This window comes from Mastigoproctus giganteus, chromosome 9, assembly GCF_048544385.1.
Source record: "Mastigoproctus giganteus isolate SK-2022 chromosome 9, ASM4854438v1, whole genome shotgun sequence".
Lineage (NCBI taxonomy): Eukaryota > Metazoa > Arthropoda > Arachnida > Uropygi > Thelyphonidae > Mastigoproctus > Mastigoproctus giganteus.
The window spans coordinates 71,180,677-71,205,986 of NC_143583.1; the positions used below are offsets into that span (position 1 = coordinate 71,180,677).

General features: G+C 36.3%; 1 protein-coding gene across 1 annotated transcript in view; it reads left to right on the forward strand.

Moving 5' to 3' along the window:
• Positions 1–25,310, forward strand: part of LOC150080436 (centrosomal protein of 290 kDa-like) — a 208,716-nt gene that overhangs the window by 22,766 nt on the left and 160,640 nt on the right. Inside the window, exons 5-8 of the mRNA XM_090380691.1 lie at positions 16,991–17,044; positions 17,237–17,392; positions 17,600–17,713; positions 23,721–23,789. Of these exons, the coding sequence (XP_090236817.1) occupies positions 16,991–17,044; positions 17,237–17,392; positions 17,600–17,713; positions 23,721–23,789 (393 nt within the window). The remainder of the gene's footprint in view (positions 1–16,990; positions 17,045–17,236; positions 17,393–17,599; positions 17,714–23,720; positions 23,790–25,310) is intronic.

Consider the following 25,310-nt stretch of genomic DNA (forward strand, 5'->3'; position numbering starts at 1 on the left):
TCATGTGCAAGACAAATTGAAAATATGAAAAATTTGTTGCATTTGGTGTATTTGTGATGTGGTGTGAACCCAGAGACCACTCAATGGATTTCTGTTTTTGCATGTGCAATATAGCAATTACAGGATACTGCATGAAGAACAAAGTGTACTATACAAATCTGCCATCACCTTTTTGTCCACAGTGAAGATATACCAATTCTAGCCAAATCTCAGAACTTTGATAATTCCAAAATTTATTGTTTCCTATGTAAGTACAGTTAGTCCCGAGTTACGTAACTTAAGTAAATTTTTACAGACATAAGTAAATTTTTTTTTGGTAAAATCATAAAGGTATTTTCTGTATAATTTTTAAGAGTGAAGTCAAATGAAGGAACACTTAAGTATAAGTTTTTATTTTTTTTTCTCATACAAACTATGTTGGATAATAACCTTCAGCGTAACTAGAATCTAGGTAAATAACTTTCTGCTTTAAAAATTCTGAAGAAATATTCAACAATGTGTTTGAGACAGGTGAACTACGTCGAAGCACTTCAGAGAAACCCCCCACAATGTTCAAGCCACATGGACTGTGTCCCATCGACTATTTATTAGGGGAATTACACTCTAGCCCTTAGTCTCTACATCCTTTCCTTCCTTCCTTTCTTTCTAGATTGTAGAGTCAGTTCAGTTTTGTTTAAGAGCGAAGTAGGGGTTTTTGTTTGCATTTTGTTTATAATATTTTTTATATATTTGGTTATTGTGGTGAAGTTGAAATTCATTGTCCAACCATTTTCAGTGACTTCGCGTCAAACTATTATCGTGTAGTGTGTGCTTCATTTGCAAGTCGTAAGATGTGACAGCATATCTTGTAACTTAACCCTGTGAAGTTCTTTAAAAAAAAATTTCATTTCGACCATTATTGGTGCCACCCCAGACTTCACTACTTCACTGCCGTCCCCAGAAAAGTTTTTAATTGTTATGGTATATAACAATTTTTCTTCATTCTTCTGAGGATATTGTGCAGCTTTCGTAATTAGCAATATTTTATTGGTCATTCCCGAGTTATATAAAACTCGACTTACGTAAGAAGTCCTGGAATGTATCCCTTGCGTATGTCGGGGACACTGTATAGTGAATTTGAAAGTGCTAGTGAAGTTAAAGCTAGGTTCCATACCAGATAATTCAGTTAAGATGTGTACACAACAGTGTACTCAAGCTTAACAGAATTATCTGGTATGGGACCTGGATCTGTTGAAGAATTCTGCAAAGTTCAGCTCCACATTTAGTGAAAAGAATCTATAATCATAAAATGGATAATCAGTTATTGTATATTTTCTTAATTTCATATACAGTAATACCCCGACTTACGCTACCCCGACTTACGCGAACTCGGAGTTACGCGGTGCTTGATTTTTTCGTTTGGCAACGCTGCCGCCCACTATCTTCAAGGTCGTTTTTCATATGTTATCGATATACGGTGCGACGGCGGAGAATGAGAGCGAAAGATGAACAAAATTCAACTTTGCTGCTTTTATGTTTTTTTATATCAGTGAAGGGGAAACACATTTCACCATAATAACGTAAAAACCAACACAATTCCAGCTATCGGTATAATCGCAAATGCAATTAGATCGAGTTTACTACCAGTTTATAACAGATTTCACTAGCAGAAACGCAACTGGATTTTTATTGTTTTATGGTAGTAACCCCTAGAAATGTGAGGTGTTAATAGTGTATCTCTGCCTTTATGGTGTTGTTTATTCAGTTGCTACATGCGCGCAGCTTTGTTTATGCGTATCAAGCGTGCCTCCTCGTTTTGTAATTGTGCTTTATTCCCTAAAAATGAGTAAAATACTTAATTAAAAGGTGTGAAAAGGAAGCGTCCTGGTGAAGACACTGCAGATTCAGAGAGAAAAAGAAAAGCAATTATCGATAAACAGAGGCGGACTGGTCAAAAATTCTTACCCGGGAAAATTTATAGTGGCCTCATACTATGGTTTATGGCCAAAATCACACCGGCCCACCGGGGTTTCCCCGGTAAGGCTTATGGCCAGTCCGCCTCTGTCGATAGAGAAAAAATATGAAATTGTGAAACGCTTTGAGCGAAATGAAAGACCATGTGATATTGCACGTGCTACAGGCCTAAATGAAGCAACGGCGAAAAGCACATGACAATTGCAAACTTGACAGGTTGAAAATTGAAAAGGGCTCAATTGTAAAGGGCTTAAAAATTTTAGAAAACATAGACTCCAACGAAGAACGCGTTATAGCTACAAAGCAAGGAATAAAAAAATTATTAGCTTGCTACGAAGAAATTCTGCGTGAAAAAAAGAACGCGCTGTGTCGTCAGACGAATTTGTTAGATTTTATGAAGCCATCGACATCGAAATAACTTTTTTACGTAAGTCATTTGTTTTTTTAATACATATTTTGTATTAATATGTATAAAGAACTGCAATTTTATTAATATTTTTCTTCTAAGTGTTTTTGTTAGTCCTTGGTCTCAATTAAGCAAAATTTATATGTATTTATATGCAAAGTTGTACCCCGACTTACGCGAATTCGACTTACGCGATTTTCGTCGGACCCACCTATCGCGTAACTTCGGGGTATTACTGTATATATATATATATATATTTATATATATGTAGTCTTAGCGATGTTAATTTCTGCCTACATCTGCGCCAAACCCTACTTTATTCTTTTTGACAGAATTTCAATTAATTACTAATGTGAGTAAGTCCATGTTTATTCCTGGAGGAATTTCTTGGCATAAGCCAAGCAATTCTATCTATGTTTGATGTGGTGCCAAAGCCCACGAGAGCAAGGCATCTCCAACTTCTAAGCCGATTTGTACAAATTGCCTGCATGTTCTTGAACATGCTAGCAGTGGAAGGAAGAGAAAGAAATTCAAAAACTGAAAACAGAGCTGAACATTTTCTATCAAGAGGCCAGAAACTGCATCCAACTAGTAAATAGTGGCAGGTCCTCATGCCCAACAGGTTTCTGGGAAGTGTACCATCCCATCGGGACACAAACAGAAATTACCATACCACTATTAGAGCCATTTACTCCCATCGCATGCTACTTACTAAACTTGCAAAATCTGCACAGAAGGACTGATCAGCTGCACTCTTATATCTGTGCCTCCTTATGCTCCACCATCCTTTTTTATCCTTTTCTCTAACAAAAGAAACTATTAGAGAAAAGGCTAAAAAACGTGAAGTAACCCTGTAGTATAGAAAAACATGGATATCGAGGTACAGGAGGTACAGGTACTAGATGATTTAGTCTTGGAACCCCTTGTCAATGAAGAAATGAACACAGGACAGCATTCATACTTCCCCAAAAAGATAAATTCAAGACTGAAAAAACTAAGCTCTCAGCACTTCAGAAACCATCTGATGGATCCACAAAACCCAAACAATGGCCAAATTCATGCAATGGAATTGCTGTAGATTCTGTTGGAATGTTTATGACATCAAGACTCTCTTCTATAGACACATTCCAGTGCTTTTATTTTCAGGAGACATGAAGACCCTGCCTTATGTAATGTTGGCATAATATGCAAAGACAGAATTGACGATGGACCTTCTCATGGTGGAGTTGCCATCCTAGTGGGCAACCATATTCCTTTCCAAGTTATCCCTTTTACAGCCACTGTAGAGGCAGTTGCCATTTACCTCTTTATAGGGTTTCTTCTAACAATTTGTTCCATATATTTTCCACCTGGAATCAACATTCATTAAACGTTCATTAAACTTCTCTTTGACAGGGTTTGAACCATATAACAAGCTTTTTACACAGAAAGAGTTAAAGGCAGCACTCTTTCTTTCATGAGCAAGTGCGTCGGGTCTACAAGTGCCTCTACTGGGCTTTTGTCCATTCTAAACTCAATATGGTTCCCAGGTTTATGCTTCTGCTAGAGATAGTGCACTTTTGATGGTTAATCCAGTCCACCACACTGCCACTGAAGTATTCCCTATATTTCCTGTCTTCGAGATATAAGGAATACTTCAGTGGCAGTGGCTGCTATGTTGAACCAAACGAGCCATCTCTTTGTCTTCGATATAAACAGTTGCCCTTGCAGTACACTCTTAAGTTACAGTTTCTGCCTGATCACCCAACATGGGTATCAGTCTATAAGCCAGCATGATGGGAAAATTTACAACACCCATTGGTTTGCCAACTGACCTTTTGGTATTTGAAACTAAGGACTGTTAAGTGAACTAAACATGATGCTAGTTAACATTAAATTGGAGCAGAATGGTATCAAGGGTAAGTTGCTACAATAGATAAAAGAATGGTTGAGTGGAAGAAGACAGAGGGTGGTAATTAATGGATGCTGCTCTTTGTGGACTAAGGTTATTAGTGGAGTCCCACAGGGTTCGCTGTTGGGTCCTCTGTTGTTTTGTATATTTATCAATGATATTGATGAAGGTACATCAGGCTTAGTGTCGAAGTTTGCAGATGATACAAAAGTTGGCAGGGTTGTTAATGACAGTAATGGCAGTGTGCTACTGCAACAGGATCTAGATAATTTGGGCAGATGGGCTAAAAAGTGGCAGCTGAAGTTTAGCCTTGACAAATGCAAAGTACTGCATATGGGTAGAAGTAACCCCAGAGAAACGTACCAACTGTGTGGCACTACACTTAAGGTGATAGAAAATGAAAAAGACCTGGGAGTAATTGTGCAGTCAGATATAAAGTTTTCTGAGCAATGCAGAGGCTGCCAGGGCAGGTCATGGGGTTTTGTCAATGATATATAGGAATTTTGCTAGCAGGGAGAAAGAGGTGATTGTCCCTCTGTATAAGGCAATGGTCAGGCCATGACTTGATTACTGTGTACCGGTCTGGAGGCTTCATTTTAGGAAGGATGTAGATTTGCTTGAGCATGTACAGAGAAGGGCAACAAGATTGGTGAGGGGAATAAAGGGATCTTCTTACCAAGAGAGGCTTAAGTTTTGCAAATTGCAGTGGCTGGAAACTAGACACCTGCACAGTGATCTGATTGAGGTGTATAAGGCCTTGAATGGGTTGAGCACTCTGAATTCTGATCCTTCCACTTGTTCAGATTACGAACCTAAGGGGCATAAATTCAAATTAAGAAAGGACAGGTGTAGAATAGATGTGCGGAAATGTGTCTTTAGCCAGCAGGTGGTTAATTGCTGGAACAAACTTCCATCTATCATTGTGGAAGTTGATAGGTTAAATAAATTTTAAGAGGAACTGGACAGGCATTTGGAGGGAATGGTGTGATTTTTTTTTTTTTTTTTTGGCTGATGCTGCATAAGCTCATACACTTGCTTTCTTGCATCACATGTCACTACTACTACTACATTAACCAGTCACCGAGGCAATTTTCATCCTGGCTTTGCTCATCTTCTGAGTTCTGCAAGATCTCGGAAAAAGGCTGTCATACCACCAGCTTTCTATTGGCAACTCTTTGTAGCACTTCAAACAAACTATTCTGATTTTCTGCCAGTTTACACAGATGGCAAGTAAGTTAGAATCTGCAAGATCTCGGAAAAAGGCTGTCATACCACCAGCTTTCTATCGGCAACTCTTTGTAGCACTTGAAACAAACTATTCTGATTTTCTGCCAGTTTACACAAGTAAGTTAGAATAACACAAATAAGTTAGAATCATATGTGGACTCAGTTGCTGTCCTTCTCATAAAATAACATCTATTCAGCTTCTGAGAAAGTAGCATATATACTGCTGAGCTGCTTGCAATTGAACTAGCCTTGGATCTTTTCACAGTGGTTATTATCACATGTGCTTCACACTTGCAAGGTCTTCAGTTCAGTCCTAAGTGAAAACAGTAGAGTTTTTTCTTCTCTCACATTCCATTTCACCTTTGATTTTTGCCTGTGGTAGAAAAAAAAACGAGTCTGTAATGAAGTCACAAAAGTGAATATCTTTGGCAAAGGATGCAAAGAAAAACAGCAACGACTTCTTTACTTATGTAAACACTAGAAGGAACAGGATGACTCCAATTGGTTCACTTGGTATTGATGGTTCGACTGTTGATGATCCTGCTCAGGTTATTGACCTACTGAATGAGTATTTTGCATCTATATTCACACATGAGGAATTCTTTAGAGAAGTGGAGGCCAGATGTTTATCAAACTTTAGCAGGGAGCTAAATAATTTTGTAATAACTGAGAGGAAAGTGGAAGAGAAATTGTTGAAGTTTAATTTAGGAAAGGCACCTGGGGTGGGTGGGATCTATACATTATATTAAGGCAGGCAGCGAAGGAAGTAAGCAAACACTTAACTATAATTATGAGAGATCCTTGGGTTCATGGGAGGTTCCTGCAGCCTAGAGATGTGCAAATATTTCCCCAATTCATAAGAGGAATCAAAAGAAGACATAAGTAATTAGAGAGTTAGCTTAACATCTGTTCCAGGAAAAATAAGAGTCACTGATAAAAGGAGTAATGCAGGTTCATCTGGGCAAGGCTGCTTTTTTACTTCAGACATAGCATGAGTTTGTTAAGGGGAAATCTTGTCTGACCAATTTGATTGGATACTATGATGTGGTCACAAAGGAACTGGATTCAAAAAATAATTTTGATATCATATACTTGGGTTTTAGGAAAGCTTTTGATACTGTTGCACACAGAAGACTGCTGTACAAGTTGGAGTGGTATGGCATTACGGGCAAGTTGCTGCTGTGGATAAAGGGATGGTTCAGTGGGAGAAGACAGGGAGTAGTAATCAATGGACACTGTTGTGGACTGATTATTGGAGTTCTTTGTGGACTGATTATTGGAGTCTCCAAGGGTTTGGTGTTGGGTCTGTTGTTGTTTTCTGTATTTTTGAATGATAGTGATGAAGGTATATCAGTCCTTAAGTTTGCAGACTATTTGAAGGTTAGCAGGGTTGTTAATGACAGTATGCTACTGAAACAGGATCTAGAAAAGTTGGGCAGATGGGCTGAGAGGTGGCAACTGAAGTTTAACATTGACAAATGCAAAACACTGCATATGAGTAGCAGTAACCCCAGAATAACATAGGAACTGTGCGGTAATACACTCAGATTAGTAGAGAATGAAAAAGACCTGTGGTAATTGTGCAGTCAGATATGAAGTTTTCAGAGCAGTGCTGACAGGCTGCCAGAGCAGCTCATGGGGGTCTTGTCAATGATATACTGGAATTTTGCTGGAAGGGATGAGGAGGTGATTATCCTTTTGTATTAGGCAATGGTCAGGCCACCTTAAGTACTGCACATAGGTCTGGAGGCCTCAATTTAGGATGGATGTGGAGCTGTTGGAATGAGACAGAGAAGGGCATCGAGATTGAGTGATACAAAGGGCTTCTTTTACCAAGAAAGTCTTCAGTTCTTCAAATTTCAGCATCTTTAGACCAGGCACCTGTGAGACGATCTGATTGAGGTATTTAAGGCTTTCTCTCTTTCTTGCTCTCTCTTGGGCATCAGGCAACACAATGGCAATCTTCAAGGCAGAATGCACTGGTCCCACAGAAGCTAGTTATAGTTAGTGACTCTATTGTCTGGGAAATGAGAAATATATTGTGCAAAAAGGATTGGTGGTATAGGACCAGGGTATATCTGCCAGAGACGGCCTCTGTAGCCGAGTTGGCAGTAGCAGGAGTGCAGTAGCACACGCTCTTTGAGTAGACCGGGGGTTCAAGCTCCTGATTTCTGAATATGGTCGATCTGTCAACCTGCACTGGACCAGCGTGGCAGATTATGGTCCATTTCCCTCAACATGAATTGTTGAGAAGGCTTCCATCCTGCAGTGGATTGATAATGGCTGCACTTTACTTTACTTTTTTTTATATCTGCCAGAGGCAAAGGTTGATGATCTTGTAGAGCAGATATCATATTTTAAAAGCACAAATAGTGATATTGTTGTACACATTGGCACTAATGACATTAAGAGTAGAAGATCTGTGGACTTGCTTAACTAGTACAGGTCAGTATTGAAAAAAATCGTGATTTAGGGTTAAGCTTGAAAGTGTCTGCAATTCTGCCCAGACACAATGGGGGTGGGGGAGTATATGATGAGAGCCTTGTCAGTCAATTTGGCCCTGGAGAGATTGTGCAAAGCTCATGGAGTAGAATTTTTCCAATGTGGTCTGTGCTTGTTAACAGGAGAGACCGCTTCTACAGGGATGGGATACACTTAAATAAAAAGGCGCAAGAATTTTTGCTGATGTTATCAAGAGAGTGTTAGGTGGGTTGGAAAACTGATAGCTTTGGGGGTGGGATTAACAGACTAATAGATTAACAGTAGCTACAGGCAGAGGAGAAAGTGATTCTTGCACTGCTTCTATTGGAATGAACAGCAGCTTGGAATGCAAGGTTCTGGCGATTTCAAGAACTGCTGGGAGTCATCATGGAACAAGTAAATACATGGGCTGTGTTAGAGCAAATAAGAATAAGAATAGGTGCATGTACACCAATGTAAATAAATTTGATGAATTTGAAATGCTGGTTAAGACATCAAAGGCAGATATTGTTGGGGTATCAGAGATGTGGTATCACACAGATATAAGGAATGCATAATTGGAATTTGGGGAGTACAATATGTACAGAAAGGATAGACGGAATAATGCATCCAGTTAACTCTGGTGGATAGTGCAATGTTGAGTCAGTTTAGTGTGATGTAAGCATTGAGAAAGCAAAAATTAGGGTAGCAATGTGTTATAGGCCTAATGACTCTGATGAGTGCAGTGAACAACTATACAGAGAAATAGAGTAGGCCAGTAAATCAGAATGTTTTATAATGGGGGATTTTAACTTCCCAGATATTGACTGGATTGTGAGTTGGTCACTTGCACACTAGCAATGCTTTTTTGGATTTATTGGATGATTGTTTTCTACAGCAGCATGTTCAAAAGGCAACCAGAGGGTGTAATATTCTAGATCTGATTATCGGCAGTAATTATTATTGCATTAAGAATTTGTGAATAAAGGAACCACTAGGTGGCAGTGATCACAGTGTACAGATGTGGGATTTACTTAAAGATATTATTATTATTATTAATATTATTACTACCCATATAGTGCAAAGAAGCCTGAGGTTTATGCTGCACCAGCCAAAAAAAAAATTTTCCCAGTTACCCTGAGAGAGAGAGAGAGAAGAGTAGAAGGAAATCACCAAGAAAGCAAAGAATGATGATATCCAGCTCAGGATCCTGGGTGTGCCAAGCCCATACTCACTAGATGTGAGCCCATGGGAGTATAACTACCATTGGGGTAAAGGGAAGGGTTTTTGTTTTAGTAAAGGGGACTACACTGATCTCACACACTTTTTAAATTATATACAGTGGGGACAGCTGATGATGTTGCCAACAGAAAATTCTAAATGGGAAGCATTGAAGAGTTAATTTAGGAAGCTACTAGTTTTCCTACCAACTAAGAAATACTATTCAAGGTTTAGGCCTAAATGGTTGTCAGATGAACTTATGAGACTCATGGCAGAGAAAAAAAATGCATGAGATGCATATTAATTATCAGGTGTCACAGAAGCCAATGATAGATATAAGCTAGTCTGTAATCAAGTCACAAAGAAGGTTAACAAACGAAGGCAGATTATGAGAAATCTTTGTTAAAGGATGTAAAAAAAACCCAGCAGAGACTTCTTTACATATGTAAATTCTGTCAGGGAGTTTGATAAACAGAAGTTTATCAAACTCTGGCAGGGAGCTAAATGATTTTGTAATAACTGAGAGCAAAGTGGAGCAGAAATTGTTGAAACTAAACATAAAAAAGGTAACTGGGATGGATGAGATCTATCCGGTTGTATTGGAGGCAGCAAAGGAGGTAAGCAAACTCTTAGTCATAATTATGAGAGTATCCATGGATGCAGGAGAGAGTGTTTTTCTTTTCTTACATCTATATCAAGTGTGCATCTCACCATTCTGTGATCACTTCCAACATTTTCAGGACAGTAACATCATGCACGATATATCTTCTGTGCTATGGTTGGAAAGCACGATATATCTTCTGTGCTATCTTCAATGCTAAGGTTGGAAAGAGACAAAACAGCACAGAAAGGGGAACTATAGGAAATTTTGGAATTGGTGAAAGAAATGAAAGAGGTGAAAGACTTGTGGAATTTTCAGAATCTAGAGGACTGTCAGTAGTGAACACTTTTTTCAAGAAAAGGGTGAACAGAAAGTGGACATGGAAGAGCCCAAGTGGATTAACAACTAATGAAATCGACTTCATCCTCACTAACAGAAGATATATCGTGCATGATGTTACTGTCCTGAAAATGTTCGAAGTGATCACAGAATGGTGAGATGCACACTTGATATAGATGTAAGAAAAGAAAGGAAAAAACTGACTCGAGTAAATAATACAAAGGTCTTTGAGATGACAGAAGAGGAGAAAAAGCAGTATGTACTGGAACTTAAGAACAAGTTTGAGCTTCTGCAGATTGTTCAGGACCAATATATCAACAAGGAATATTACAACTTTCTGAAAGTGATAAAGCCCAGTAAACCTATAGGTAAAAAGAAATCCAAATAAGAAAAAATCAGTCAAGAAACACTTGTCATGATGAACCGAAGATGACAAATGAAGAGCAAGAAAAGCACTGACAGGGAGAAAATTGAGTATACTGAGTTATGTAAAGCCATTAGAAAGAGACTCAGAGAGGACAAGAAAATTTAACACAAGAAAAGTAGAACAAGCATTAAGGGAAAACAAAGGATTGAAATCAGTAATCATGAGCAGTAATACAGAAAGACAAATGATACTGAAACTGAAGAATAGCAATGGTGTACTTATGAATAGCAGAGAAGGCATAATTCAAATAGCAGATGATTACTATAAAGAGTTATACAAGGAGCGAGGGAATGATGCACGCAGTGGGGAAGATGGATCGCAAATTAGTAACACGTACAACATACCTGATGAGGTAGAACATACGTTGAAGAAAATGAAGAATCAGAAAGCTTCGGGGGAAGATGAAGTTACTGTAGAGTTGTTAAAATTGGGAGGAAGAGACATGACACAAAAACTGGCAAAACTCTTCACAAAATACATTAGAAAAGGCGTGGTGCCTAAGGAGTGGAATAACGCAATCATAGCTTTGCTGCATAAGAAAGGAGATAAATCAGAAATTGGAATTATAGACCAATTAGCTTGTTATCTCACATCTACAAGTTGTTCACAAGAGTCATTACTAACAGATTAGAAAGAGTACTTGATGAGAATCAACCAAAAGAGCAAGCTGGCTTTAGGACAGGATTCTCAACTATTGATCACCTTCATGTAATGTCACAGCTAATGGAGAAGGCAAATGAATATAAAACACTGTTATGCCTGCCATTTGTGGATTATGAAAAGGCATTTGACTCCATACAGCATAAGGAAATGTTTTGGTTAGCACACGCTTCTTGATTAGACCGGGGTTCGAGCCCATCACCACCAAATACGGAGGATGTGGAAAGGTCAGGGAATGACCGCCGCATATCCTGGAGCAATATGGCCTTAGTTGCTAATGCTCCTAAAAACCAAATAACAAACAGCAATGTTTTGGGCACTGGAAAGACAAGGCATATGTACCCCATATATTATGATTTTGAAGAAAATATATGAGAACGCTACCTCCTTTATTAGACTAGACAAAGACAGTAATAAATTTGAAATTGAGAAAGGAGTTTGACAAGGAGACACAATATCTTCGAAGTTGTTTACTGCTGCCCTGGAGGAAGCTTTCAGAAGATTAGACTAGTCGCAGAAAGGAGTCAATGTGAATGGAGAGTACCTAAACCATTTACGATTTGCAGATGACATTGTGGTCATAAGCCGCGATCCCAAAGAATTAGAGGAAAATCTTAATCAGTTATGCAGAGTTAGTAAGGATTTTAGACTAAAGATGAATATGGCTAAAACAAAAGTAATGATGAACAAGTATGCCACAGAAAGGGATATAATGATTGAAGGAGCAGTAGTTGAAAAGGTGGAGAAGGCTAATGAAAATTTGAAAATACTAACGACTTGTTCCAGATACTTATGTGGGACAAGTCATTAGCTGTAATAATGATAAATGGGTGGAAGTCAAGAGATGAATAAATTTTGGATGGATATCATTCAAGAAATATAGTCACATACCGAGGAGCAATATCCCAATTTGTCTGAAACATAAAATAATGAACCAATGTATACTCCCCACCATGACTTATGGAAGTGAAACTTGTGAACTCACCAAAAGAATGGAAGAGAACCCGAGAACTACACAGCGAAGAATGGAACGAATTATATTGGGAATCAGACTGTTAGATAAGAAGAGAAATACATGGATTAGGCAGCAAACTCAAGTAAAGGACATTCTTATCAAAACTAAAGAACTGAAATGGTCTTGGGCAGGACACATAGCTCAAAGACATGATGACAGATGACTAAGAAAATAACAAAGTAACAGAATGGTACCCAAGAGGAGCTAAGAGAAAACCTGGAAGACAACAACGGAGATGGACAGATGAAATTCGTGAGTTTGTGGGTAGTAAATGGATGGCCATTGCACAAAACAGAAGGAACTGGAAAGTTGCTGGAGTGGCCTTTATCCTGTAGTGGATTGAAAATGGCTGATGATGATGACAACTTGGATTTCAGGAAAGCTTTTGTGCTGTACAAATTGGAGCAGTATGTCATTAAGGACAAGTTGCTGCTATGGATAAAGGGATGGTTGAGTTTGAGAAGACAGAGTGGTAAACAGCAGACACTGCTCTTTGAGGACTAATGTTATTAGTGGAGTCACACAGGGTATTGGTGTTGGGCTCATTGTTTTCTACATTTATTAATGATATTGATAAAGGTATATCAGGCTTAATGTCCAAGTGCAGATGATATGAAGGTTAGCAGGGTTGTTAATGACAGTATGCTTCTGCAACAGGATCTAGAAAAGTTGGGAAGATGGGCTAAAAGGTGGCAACTGAAGTTTAACATTGACAGATGCAAAGTAATACATGGGTAGCAGTAACCCCAGAGTAACATACCAACTGTGTGATACTACACTGAAGGTAGTGGATAATGAAAAAGGCCCAAGGGTAATTGTGTAATCAGATATGCAGTTTTCTGAGCAGTGCAGACAGGCGGCTAGAGCAGGTTGTGGGATTGTGTCAATGATATAGAGGAATTTTGCTAGTAGGGATAAGGAGGTGATTATCCCTTTGTGTAAGGCAATGGTCAGGCTTGAGTACTGCATACAGGTGTAGATGCCTCATTTTAAGAAGGATGTAGAGCTGCTGGAATGAGTCCAGAGAAGGGCAACGAGATTGGTGAGGGGAAAAAAGTGTTGCTCTTACTAAGAAAGGCTTAAGTTCTACAAATTTCAGCATCTGGAGACTAGGCACCAGCAAGGTGATCTGACTGAGGTGTATAATGCCTTGAATGGTTTGAGCAAGCTCAGTGCTGAGTGAATTCTTCCTCTTGCTTAGATTACGCACCTGAGGGGCATAAATTCAAATTGAGGAAAGAATGTTGTAGAATAGTTGTGCAGAAATTTGCATCTAGTCAGTGAGTGGTTGATTGCTGGCACAAACTTCCACCTGTCTTTGTTAGAAGTTTATAGCTTAAATAAATTAAAGGAAGAACTGGACAAATGTTTGGAGTGAATGGATGAGTGAAATTTTTTTTTTTTTTTTTTTGGCTAATGCACTGTAAGCTTTTTTTTTTTTGCATCATATGCCTCTGCTAATACAGATTGATGTAAGTGCAGTTGGACAATAATTTTATGGGAGGGTATTTGTTATCCTTTTTATAAACTGGCTGGATATTAGAAGTTTCCAAGCAGAAGAAAAAATACCAGTGGAATAAGAAAATATAAGAAGTTTATGCAAATGTGGAGTAAGCTTAGGAGCACAGGTTTTGAGAACACTTGGTTAAATACCATCAGGACCTGGAGCTTTCTTGTCATCAACATTAGAGAATTGTTAGAGAATAGAAATAGCTATTCTCTAACAGATGCTGCCAAGGACAATGTCTAGTGTCATAGCTTGTGTAGCAGCATTTAAAACTTGAAAATAAGGTTGCCTCATTGTCTCTGTCCTGAAGATGGGAAGCATTCAAAGAACTTATCTTGGAAGCTGCTAGGCTTTGCATACCAACTAAGAAATATTGTTCAAGGTTTAGGCCTAAGTGGATGTCAGATGAACTAATGAGACATATAGCAGAGAAGAAAATTGCATGGGATACATACAAATTAACACGTGACACAGAAGCCTATGATAGATACAAGTTGATCTGTAACCAAGTTACAAAGGAGGTTAGGCAGGCGAAGGCAGATTACGAGAAATCTTTGGCAAGGGATGCAAAGAAAAACAGCAAAGAGTTCTTTACTTATGTAAACTCTAGAAGGAAGGGGATGAATCAGATTGGTCCACTTGATATTGATGGGTCAACTGTTGATGATCCTGCTCAGGTAGCTAACAAACTAAATGAATATTTTGCATCGACATTCACACATGAGGAGTTATTCAGCGAGGGGAATGTCAGAGGTGTATTCAACTCTGGCAGTAAGCTAGAGAATTTTGTAATAACTGAGAGAAAAGTGGAGGAGAAATTGTTGAAGATAAATACAAGGAAGGCACCTGGGGTGGATGGGATCTATCCAGTTATATTAAAGGAGGCAGCAAAGTAAGCAAGCAAACCCTTAGCCATAATTATGAGTGCTTCCTTGGACTCAGGGGAAGTACCCATGGGCTGGAGATGTGCAAATGTGACCCCAATTCACAAAGGAGGATCAAAGGGCAACACAAGTAATTATAGACCTGTTAGTTTAACTTTTGTTCCCGGAAAATTAATGGAGGCACTGGTTAAAGAAGCACTGCAGGATCATCTAGACAAGACTTCAGTTATAGCTCAGACCCAGCATGGTTTTGTTAAGGGGAAGTCTTGCCTGACCAATTTTATTGGATACTATGATGCAGTCACAAAAGAACTGGATGCAGGGAATAACTGTGATATTATATACTTGGATCTTAGAAAGGCTTTTGATACTGTTGCACCTGGACGACTGCTGCACAAATTGGAGCAGTGTGGCATTGGAGGCAAATTGCTGCTATGGATAAAGGGATGGTGGTTGAGGGGGAGAAGACAGAGAGTGGTAATCAATGGACACTGCTCATCATGGACTAATGTTATTAGTGGAGTCCCTCAGGGTTCAATGTTGGGTCCATTATTGTTTTCTGTATTTATAAATGATATTGATGATGGTATATCAAGCTTAATGTCCAAGTTTGCAGACGATATGAAGGTTAACAGGGTTGTCAAGGACACTACTGACACTATGCTACTGGAACAGGATCTGGAATGGTTGAGCAGATGGGCTGAGAGGTGGCAAATGAAGTTTAACATTGACAAATGTAAAGTACTACCTATGGGAAACAGCAACCCCAGAGCAACGTATCAACTCTGTGGTACTACACTGTTTGTGCAGGCAGATATGAAGTTTTCTGAGCAGTGCAGATGAGCTGCAAGAGTAGCTCATGGTGTATTGTCGATGATATATAGGAATTTTTCTAGCAGGGATAAGGAGGTGATTATTCCCTTGTATAAGGCAATGGTCAGGCCACACCTTGAGTACTGTATACAGGTCTGGAGACCTCATTTCAAGAAGGATGTAGAGATGCTGGAACGAGTACAGAGAAGGGCAACAAGATTAGTGAATGGAACAAAGGGGTGCTCTTACGAAGAAAGGCTTAAGTTTTGCAAATTACAGTGTCTGGAGACTAGGCCAGCGAGGTTATCTGATATAAAGCCTTGAATGGTTTGAGCATGCTTAATGCTGATGGGATTCTTCCTCTTGCTCAGAATAATCACCTGAGAGGGCATAAATTCAAATTGAGGAAGGACAGATGTAGGTTAGACGTGAGGAAATTTGCCTTTAGCCAGCAGGTGGTTGGTTGGTGGAACAGACTTCCATCCCTTGTTGTGGAAGTTGATAGCCTAAATAAGTTTAAGGCTCAGCTGGACAGGTATTTCGAACGAACAGAGGGGTTGAAGTGGAAGTGGTTATTTTTTATTTATTTATTTTTTTTTTTTTTGGCTGATGCTGCATAAACTTGCTTTCTTGCATCAAATGCCTCTACTAATGCTAATGCTAAGATATTTTCTAGAATTTTTAGTTTATCATTTGTAAAGGATATGATATGATTTTTTTTAATATAGTACACAAATATTAGAATATGAAATGTGTCCATACTTTTTTACTATCCTCTGAGTGTACTGATTATCCCTCTCTCTTTTGTCATACTCAATGAATTTTATTTTAATAGTTGCATGTAAGCTTACAGATCAGGTGGCTATGAAAGGTGAAGTTGTCCTTTTGTAATAGTTTAATATAGCAAGCAGTAAATATATATATATATCTGGTTATTATAAGGATTGAATTGAGTTGTAGATTCTTGGTTTTATTTGCATCAAAGTTTATGAATGCAAAGAACATTTTTTCTAAGCTAGTGATATATATATATGCCTATGAGGAATATTGCTATTTTTTGTAAGCAGCGTTTACAGGAAATGGAGAAATGCCTCCAAAATCGGAATTTTTCAATTAGTTGACAATGCTACAGCCAATACTGATGGCTTCTGAAATATTTATATGTTATATTTATCTACCCTTTCATTCATTGGTATCTGATGAGGAAAAGGAAGTATGATTGCTTTCAGTTGTAATTTTTGATAAATAAAAATAATATAAGCAAAATACTTTTTGTAATTCTGCTACTGTAGTTTAAAATGTATTATATATTTATTAATAAATATATATTTGATATATATTTATATCAAATAATAAAAATCTAATAATAATATTTCTGTGGATTTCATAAGTCCCCCCCCCTTCCCCACAGACACACACAAAACAAATTCATTTAAAATTGTATGACACTGCACAAAGGAAAGTTAAATATGTGCTAATTTACCTTCACTGGAAAATTTTATGTACATGTTTCTACATTTATTGTACATATAAAATATGAAATATTTTAAAAACATAATTCAGTTTTTGCATTTTTTATTTTTTAGTGTATATCAGAAAACAAACAACTAAATGAAGATAAGAATAGCTTAAGATTGGAGGTATGTATATGATTTATTACTGTTTATGTTGAAAATGTTCCATTTATATATTCTCTTATAGAAATCTTTTTAATTGTGTTTTATTTTAAGACTTTAACAGTATAAGAAATATCTCTAAGTATATCACAAACTATTTTTATTGTAAAACTGACTGCTTATTTTGATTCAAGCATCCATTGTTTTTTTCTGTAGATTGAACAGTTAAAAGAAGAGTTAGCTGAATATCAGAGGCACTTAGAGTACCTGGAAGAAATGAGAACAACTACTATAGGGCAAAAAGAGGAGGAACAAACACAGAAATTACATAAAAAGAATCAGCAAATTCATCAATTATTAGATGAAATGAAGGTTATCATTTTTTTATACTTTAAATTTTTTTTTTTCAGTTCTTTTTTCAGACTAATTTTAATTAGGATGAGTAAGGATATTTATTCAATCTAAAAGTAATTCATAATTCAGTTTTTGTTTAAAATATTTAATGAAAGTTAATACTTCATTTTTTTGAAGATCACAGATTAATAGTATTATTCAGAATAAATATAATTTTAATTATAGGAATATGAGGCACTTAATGGCCATTTGAGAAATCAAGTGGCAGAACTGAAAGAGAAGTTAGAAGATGCTGTAGAACAGATGGAAAAAACTTCAAGTGAATATATAAAATTAAAGGTAAAATTGTTGTAATACAAAATTTTCTTTCCATTATTTATGGCAGTGGTTCTTAATCTTTCTTTGATTGTGACCCAAATTCCAGTTTGCTCCCCTAGGTGATCCATGTTTTCATTTATGAAAAGATTATAGATTAAATGAGAAAGTTTATTGAACTTAAAATCAAGGCATACAGAACTTTCTAATTTGCATTTTATTTTTATTTTTTCCAGACTACTCTGGTTATTATAAACTTAGGATCAACACTGCTTTTTTAGCATGATAACCTGGAGTATTAAGGAAAGTTAAGACAGTCAGTGGCTCTTACTCCAATTTTGAGTTGTAAGCTATGGTTTAAGAACCACTGCTTCGTAGATTCAGTTAGTTTTATTTGAAGCACCTTTGTATTTATGTACTATAAGCATTTATGTAGCAATATGGTAATTCTCATAACTGATTTTTGATTTCGTTAATACAAGAATCATTATTTGAAAAATGGTATTTTTAGTTCTCATTCAAGTCATTCTTAAATGAAACATTAGGATGACAATGCATTTCATCTGTTGTATTTGTAAACATTGTTATGGAAATGTGAATCTACAATGTTTGTAAGTCAAGTGTTAATAACTTGGATAGTAACCTGTAATTTATCATCACATGTACATTTTTGATTTGTGTTGCTTTGATACGCTGATAATAATTATTTTAGCATGTAGGATAAATATTAATCACGTGAAAAAATTTAAAAGCTTTTAATTTGCAGAGGGTTTGATGATCAACAGACTGTCCAATTATATCATAACATGAGTTGGGCATCTTCAAACATGCTTATAGATCTGATTATCCAAAATCAGTGTTATTGCAGTTGAGTTTCAACTATTGCACAAATTGGAAGACAGATGGTTGATCACTTGCTGTGTAGTCGAAATATCACAAAAAAGAGTGCAACACATCTGAGTAGTGTTCCAGGAGAGTAGAAAGTTTCTGCATATTGGATCCTCCGAAACATTTGATATTTACCATATTGATGATGCCTCTACCATATTGATGATGGTATATCAAGCTTAATGTCCAAGTTTGCAGATGATACAAAGGTTGGCAGGGTTGTCAAGGACACTACTGACACTATGCTGCTGCAACAGGATCTGGAAAGGTTGAGCAGATGGGCTGAGAGGTGGCAAATGAAGTTTAACATTGACAAATGTAAAGTACTACACATGGGAAACAGCAACCCCAGAGCAACGTATCAACTCTGTGGTACTACACTGACAGTGGTAGAGAATGAAAGGGACTTGGGGGTGATTGTGCAGGCAGATATGAAGTTCTCTGAGCAGTGCAGACGGGCTGCAAGAGTAGCTCATGGAGTATTGTCAATGATATACAGGAATTTTTCCAGCAGGGATAAGGAGGTGATTATTCCATTGTATAAGGCAATGGTCAGGCCACACCTAGAGTACTGTATACAGGCCTGGAGGCCTCATTTCAAGAAGGATGTAGAGCTGCTGGAACGAGTACAGAGAAGGGCAACAAGATTAGTGAATGGGACAAAGGGGTGCTCTTACGAAGAAAGGCTTAAATTTTGCGAATTACAGTGTCTGGAAACTAGGCACCAGCGAGGTGATCTGATAGAGGTGTACAAAGCCTTGAATGGTTTGAGCATGCTCAATGCTGATGGGATTCTTCCTCTTGCTCAGAATAATCACCCGAGAGGGCATAAATTCAAATTGAGGAAAGACAGATGTAGGATAGATGTGCGGAAATTTGCCTTTAGCCAGCGGGTGGTTGGTAGGTGGAACAGACTTCCATCCCTTGTCGTGGAAGTTGATAGCCTAAATAAGTTTAAGGCTCAGCTGGACAGGTATTTTGAACGAACAGAGGGGTGAAGTGGAAGTGGGTTTTTTTTTTTTTGGCTGATGCTGCATAAGCTTGCTTTCTTGCATCAAATGCCTCTACTAATGCTAATGCTAATGCTAATAATAATTACTTATCTTATAATCTTATCTTATCTTCTAATAATATTTTAGGGCATAAAGCTTTAAAATATGAAAATTCAAACTATGACATTGTTTAGTGAAATTGCATCATTACTATATACAGTAAACCCCCGCTATTCGTGGTATCTGTATTCGCGGTTTCACGTATTCGCGATTGCTGATTTAATATAAAATGAAACCTAAAAAAATGTGAATTTTAAAGCGCCGTGAATATTATCCGCCATAAAAAAACATGGGCATGGCTAAAATTATCTTTCCTGGTCAAAACAGCGCTCAGTGGGTGGGGGGAGAGGGGTGACAAATTCGCGAGCGTGGATGTTTTTCGCTAATCCTTGTTCAGTATGTGTTATGCGCTTGTAATGGAAGTTTTCGTCGTTTGCTTTTAATTTATATGCTTATAAATTGAATAAATTTATCAATTTATAAATTGATATGCTTACAAAAGTGATAAATCTACCATTTTGCAGTGTAAAAAACTTTTTACAGTGCGAAAACTTTTAGACTTTTTAATGGAAGAAAGTGACTTTATTGTGGACAAGTTCTTTCTAACCCGTACAAAAATATGGCTACGAATAACAAGGGAAATGATGAAAAGATCAAAGAAGGTGATGACATTAGCGAATAAAATTGAGTTATTAGACAAAATTTCTAATGGTGAAAGTGTCTCCTCAGTGGCAAAACATTATAAAATCAATGAGTCAACGGTACGATCAATCAAAAAATCGGAAGAAAAAATCTGCCGTAGTGTCTGTGAAAATCCGCTAATTGCTTCAAAAATTTGCTCTGTAACTCGTGATGTTAAATTAGAAAAAATGGAAAACGCTTTAAATCTGTCGATAGAAGACCGAACTCAAAATAAAATTCCGTTAAGGTCACTCATCATTCGTGAAAAGGCAAAACTCCTTTATCAACACTTTAGCGAAACTGGTGATAGCACTGGCGGGATAAGTTTTTTTTGCTAGCAAAGGTGCTGGTTTGAAAGATTTGTTTGAAATTTCTAATAAATATTACATTTAATATTAAATTGTTTCTTATTTTCATTTCAATGCCATATGCTTGTATTTCACTATGTACTGTCTATGTACATAGTCATATTATGAAGGTACATATAATACATACATAGACAAAATCTTAGACTAGTTTTTCTTATATATTTCATACTTTGGAACGGAATCCCTTTATTACTATGGGAGCCATAACTCAGTATTTGCGTTTTCGGTATTCGCGACATTTCTCAGGAAAGTAAACCCCGTGAATAGTGGGGGTTTACTGTAGTTGAATTTTAAGAAAAACTGAAGCTTGTACTTTAGGTGTCATTATTATAAATCTCATATTGTAAAATCCTTCAAAGAGCTGCCTTCATCTTATATTATCTTCATCTTATACTTCATTTACATTCCAAAAAGTAACACTTATTTGAAGTATAGATGAAGACTTTCGATGAAGCCATTTTAAAACTTTTGAATATAAGATGAAACCATTTGAAGACGTTTGAAGCCATTTGGCCACTCGTTGGGTTGTTATATCTTATGCCCAAAGTATAAGAACTACCAAATACCAAAACAGTTGTGATTATTTAAACAGTATGAGAGAGCCAAAAGCTATACTTAGACTAATAAAATTTGAGGACAGAAATCCCTAAAAATTGAAAAGTATTCTCATCAAACTGTGACATTGTTTAGGAAAATTACATCACTACTACATACTTTAATTTTAAGACAAACTGAAGTCTGTACATTAAGCATCAACTGAAACATTGGGTGAGGGCAGACTAACTTGTCTCACATCAGTATCTCAGCTGGTCACTGTTCTGCTGGAGGTCAGTACCTTCTACAATCTATTGTTTTTGATGGATGTTTGTTATAGTGGCCAAAGGGGGACCAATATACTAGCAAAGTGTAAAATGTATGTATGTGTGTCTGGATACTTTTTGGAGGGTAGTTATATATGTTCACTTAGGACTAAGAACTTTATCTATGTGTGTAACTTAATCTTGCATTTTTAAAACAAGAAAAGAAGATAAGATTAACTAATATTAACTTACAGGAAGTAGTCTGATATTAGTTCTTCCCCTTTGCCGACCGGGCTAGCCGGGTGAGTAAAGTGCCTACCTAGCAACCCAAAGGTCACGGGTTTGAATCCCGCCTCGGGCTTGAATCAGAGTACTTCAAAAACCTTGGGAGGTGCATTATGGCCACAGAAGCCGATGCGCCAACTACTACCAAAAAAAAAAAAAAAAGTTCTTCCCCTACCCCACCCTATCGAAACTTTTTGTGTATATTGGTTATAATTTGCATTGAAATTTGCTACAAAAAGAAAGAATCATACAGAGAAGAAAAGTAGTCTAACACTTTACTGCCATTTTAATTAAAACAGCTGCAGGAGGCTATTTTTTGTTTCTCAGAAGCTAGAAACTCACTAGCTTCTAAGAAACAACAAATAAAGATATAAATAATATTTTCAAGCCAAAAAAGTTAAATAACACACAAAAATAGAGATTCTCAAATGGATAATCAAATGCATGGTTGGATTCTCAAGGATAATCAAGGTTTCACTGTAGTTAGAAAATCACAAGAACATCACAGCATTAATGGCAAGCATTGATACTGTGCAAAAGTGAATAAAAACTTATCAGGATTTTTTTTTTTTATCAGGATATTGCACTGGCACTCTAAGACTTTCAACCATTCCATATTTGATGAAACATTGGCTGGGATTGTTTTTACACAGATTAGAAGACTTGGACAATAACTCCTTTGAGGAAGGGATAAAAGCTTTTTGGAAATTTTTTGGTACTATATCAAAAAAGAGGGAAATATGTACAAAAATATCAGTATTTATCTTTCATACTATGATATGCAGATGCAAAACTTTGTAGTTACTTGTTAAATCACTAAATCATTTAATATTGTTAAATTTCTAAAGTACATTTTAGTAACTTTTCTAACATTTTAGAAAAAGTTAAAATGTCCTAATGTTCAATTTACTTTAACATTATAAAATAAATTATAGAGTCATTATACATTATCAAAAGCATTCTTGAATATGTTTGTTTCACAATATTGGCCTTGTTTTTCATCTACAAAGGTAAATCTTATATCATGTGAATAGTCTCAATCAGGAATTGAGTTTATGATGTTAATCAGAATTTAATGAGTTCATTTTTAAATAAGAAATTAAGTAATTGATATATTGGTACTTGTCTCTTATCCTCCCACCAGTATAAGTTACAAGTAAGTCTAACTTAACATAACCTGACCTAACTAGTGTATGTTTATGTTAAATAAATATACATAAATATAAACTGGTTGTGTTAAGTTGGACTAGACTATACTTGTAACTTACACTGGCAGAAGAATAATAGACAAGTATTTGTGCAAATGATTAACTGACATTGTAAATCAGGATATTGCAAACAATGATAAGGATAAAAGAGTTTTATGTGTACTTTTTTTACTCAAGGTATACATGAAAAAATCCTGATGTAAGCATTTATTTTTCTTTTTTCCCTAACTATTCCTTGGTATTTTGACTGAAAAATTGAACAAAGTGATATAAAGGAAAAATATAAATAAAAAAGGATGTCACCAAAATGGGAAGGGAATTTATGTTAAATAAACTATCACTGAACTTTTGACCTTTATAGCCAAGGTCCATGGCAATCAGTAGTACTTTTGGATTACAGATATCACAGACTATGGCATTCCTCTGGGTAGGTAAAGTGAAATGATTACCTTTTTGAAGTATATATCTTTGTAATTATAATACTAACTATTATCCTCCCACCATTCATTCTCAAAATATCTTTGAATGCAATTGACTTTATCACCAAATTAAATCATGACAAGGCAATTTAACATTTTAACAATTAATTTAACAATTTAACATTAAATCTTATTCACCAGTATGCTAGGTTAGGTCAACTCATAGTTATTTTTTTACCAAATCAGTTTTTGTCTGCATTTTCATTCAACATGATGTAGTCATAATGTTTCATCTGCTATTAAAATTAATGTATTTTTCCGTTGTTACAGGATGCTCTACAGGAATCACAAAATAGAGCAGTTAGTTTGAAGAAGGAAAGAGATGCCTTGAAGAGTGAGGTAATATTTAATGTATATTATGATTTTATATATGCAGTATGTAAATACTACAACTATATTTTAATACACTGCTGAAAAACTGGATATACGGTAAAATCCTATTATAATGATACCGTTTTGAAGAAAATTTCACTATAATGAAAATATTTCTAAGTAGACTTCCTATATCAGTGGTGTCCAACCACTGATATAGGAAATGAACTGAAACAGCATTTTAGAGAGTTGCGCCACTGAGTGTACAGGCATGCAAGCATCAAGCTCGACTGTATCAAACATGTACATATAGTCCAGTGCAGTCATATGTACACTAAATACAGTTATACATATCAGTCTTCATATTATGAAATTATACTATTTTGATTTAACTTCTTCATTGTATTGAATTAAAAAATCATCCTTAAAAATGTTCCAAAAGTCGATTTGGAGTGTTCTGTTTTTAATAAAAGTGTATTGAAGAGCATTCCTATTCCTTCATTGAGTACAATGAAAAAGCAGTGTGTTTGGTGTGTAAGGATACTGTATCAGTTTTTAAAGAATATAATTTAAAGTGACGCTATGATTCCAAGCTTAAATCTTACGATCAATATAAAGGAGTGTTGCAAAAAGAAAAGTGTTCAAAGTTACAAAAATGAATTAAAAAAACAAAAACAACAAAACACACTGAAAATGTGTCATTCAAGAAATTTATCTGCTGTAAGTGCCAGTTATCAAGTTGTACATTAGATCGCTTTTGAAAGTAAACTGTTCACTGATGGTGAATTTATTAAAAGTTGTGGAAGAAATTTGTCCTTAGAAACAAACAATGATACAAGACATTAGTTTGTCTCAACAAACAATTATGCAAAGAGTAGAAGATATTGGAAAGAATTTGTTTGAAGAACTTTTGAAAAACATAAAACAAATGAAATATTTTAGTATGGCACTGGTATTGATGTAAATGATACAATCCAACTCCTTATCTTCATATGTGGAATTAATGATAATTTTGTACCAGTTGAAGATTTAGCTAAGATTTTTACCAGTTGAAGATTTACAAAGTATGCACGGAACAACAACAGGTGAAAATCGCTTTGAAAATGCCATTTAAAAATGATTGCCAATCTATTGAAAAGTTAGGATTAAATATTAAAAACCTGAAAGGAGTCAACTGACAGTACAAAAAATATTATTGGTAAAAACATTGGGCTTATAGGTAGAATAACCAAGAAAATGATATTTATCAGAACTGAACCTCAGATTGGAATTCACTGCATTGTGCATCAAGAAGCTCTCTGTGGGAAAGTATTGGATCTCCAACATATTATGAATGTGGTTATTTCAACTACTTTTGATAGCTTACAAACATTTGGAGTGACTGGGTGGGTGAAATGGGAAGGTAGGTTTTTTTTTGTTTTTTGGTTGATACTGTATAAGCTTTCTTTCTTGCATGATATGCCTCAACTAATGCTAATGGTATCTCATCAGGAAGGATATGTGGTATGTGTTGCAAATTTGTGATCTATTTTCCCCACTGGTGGCATC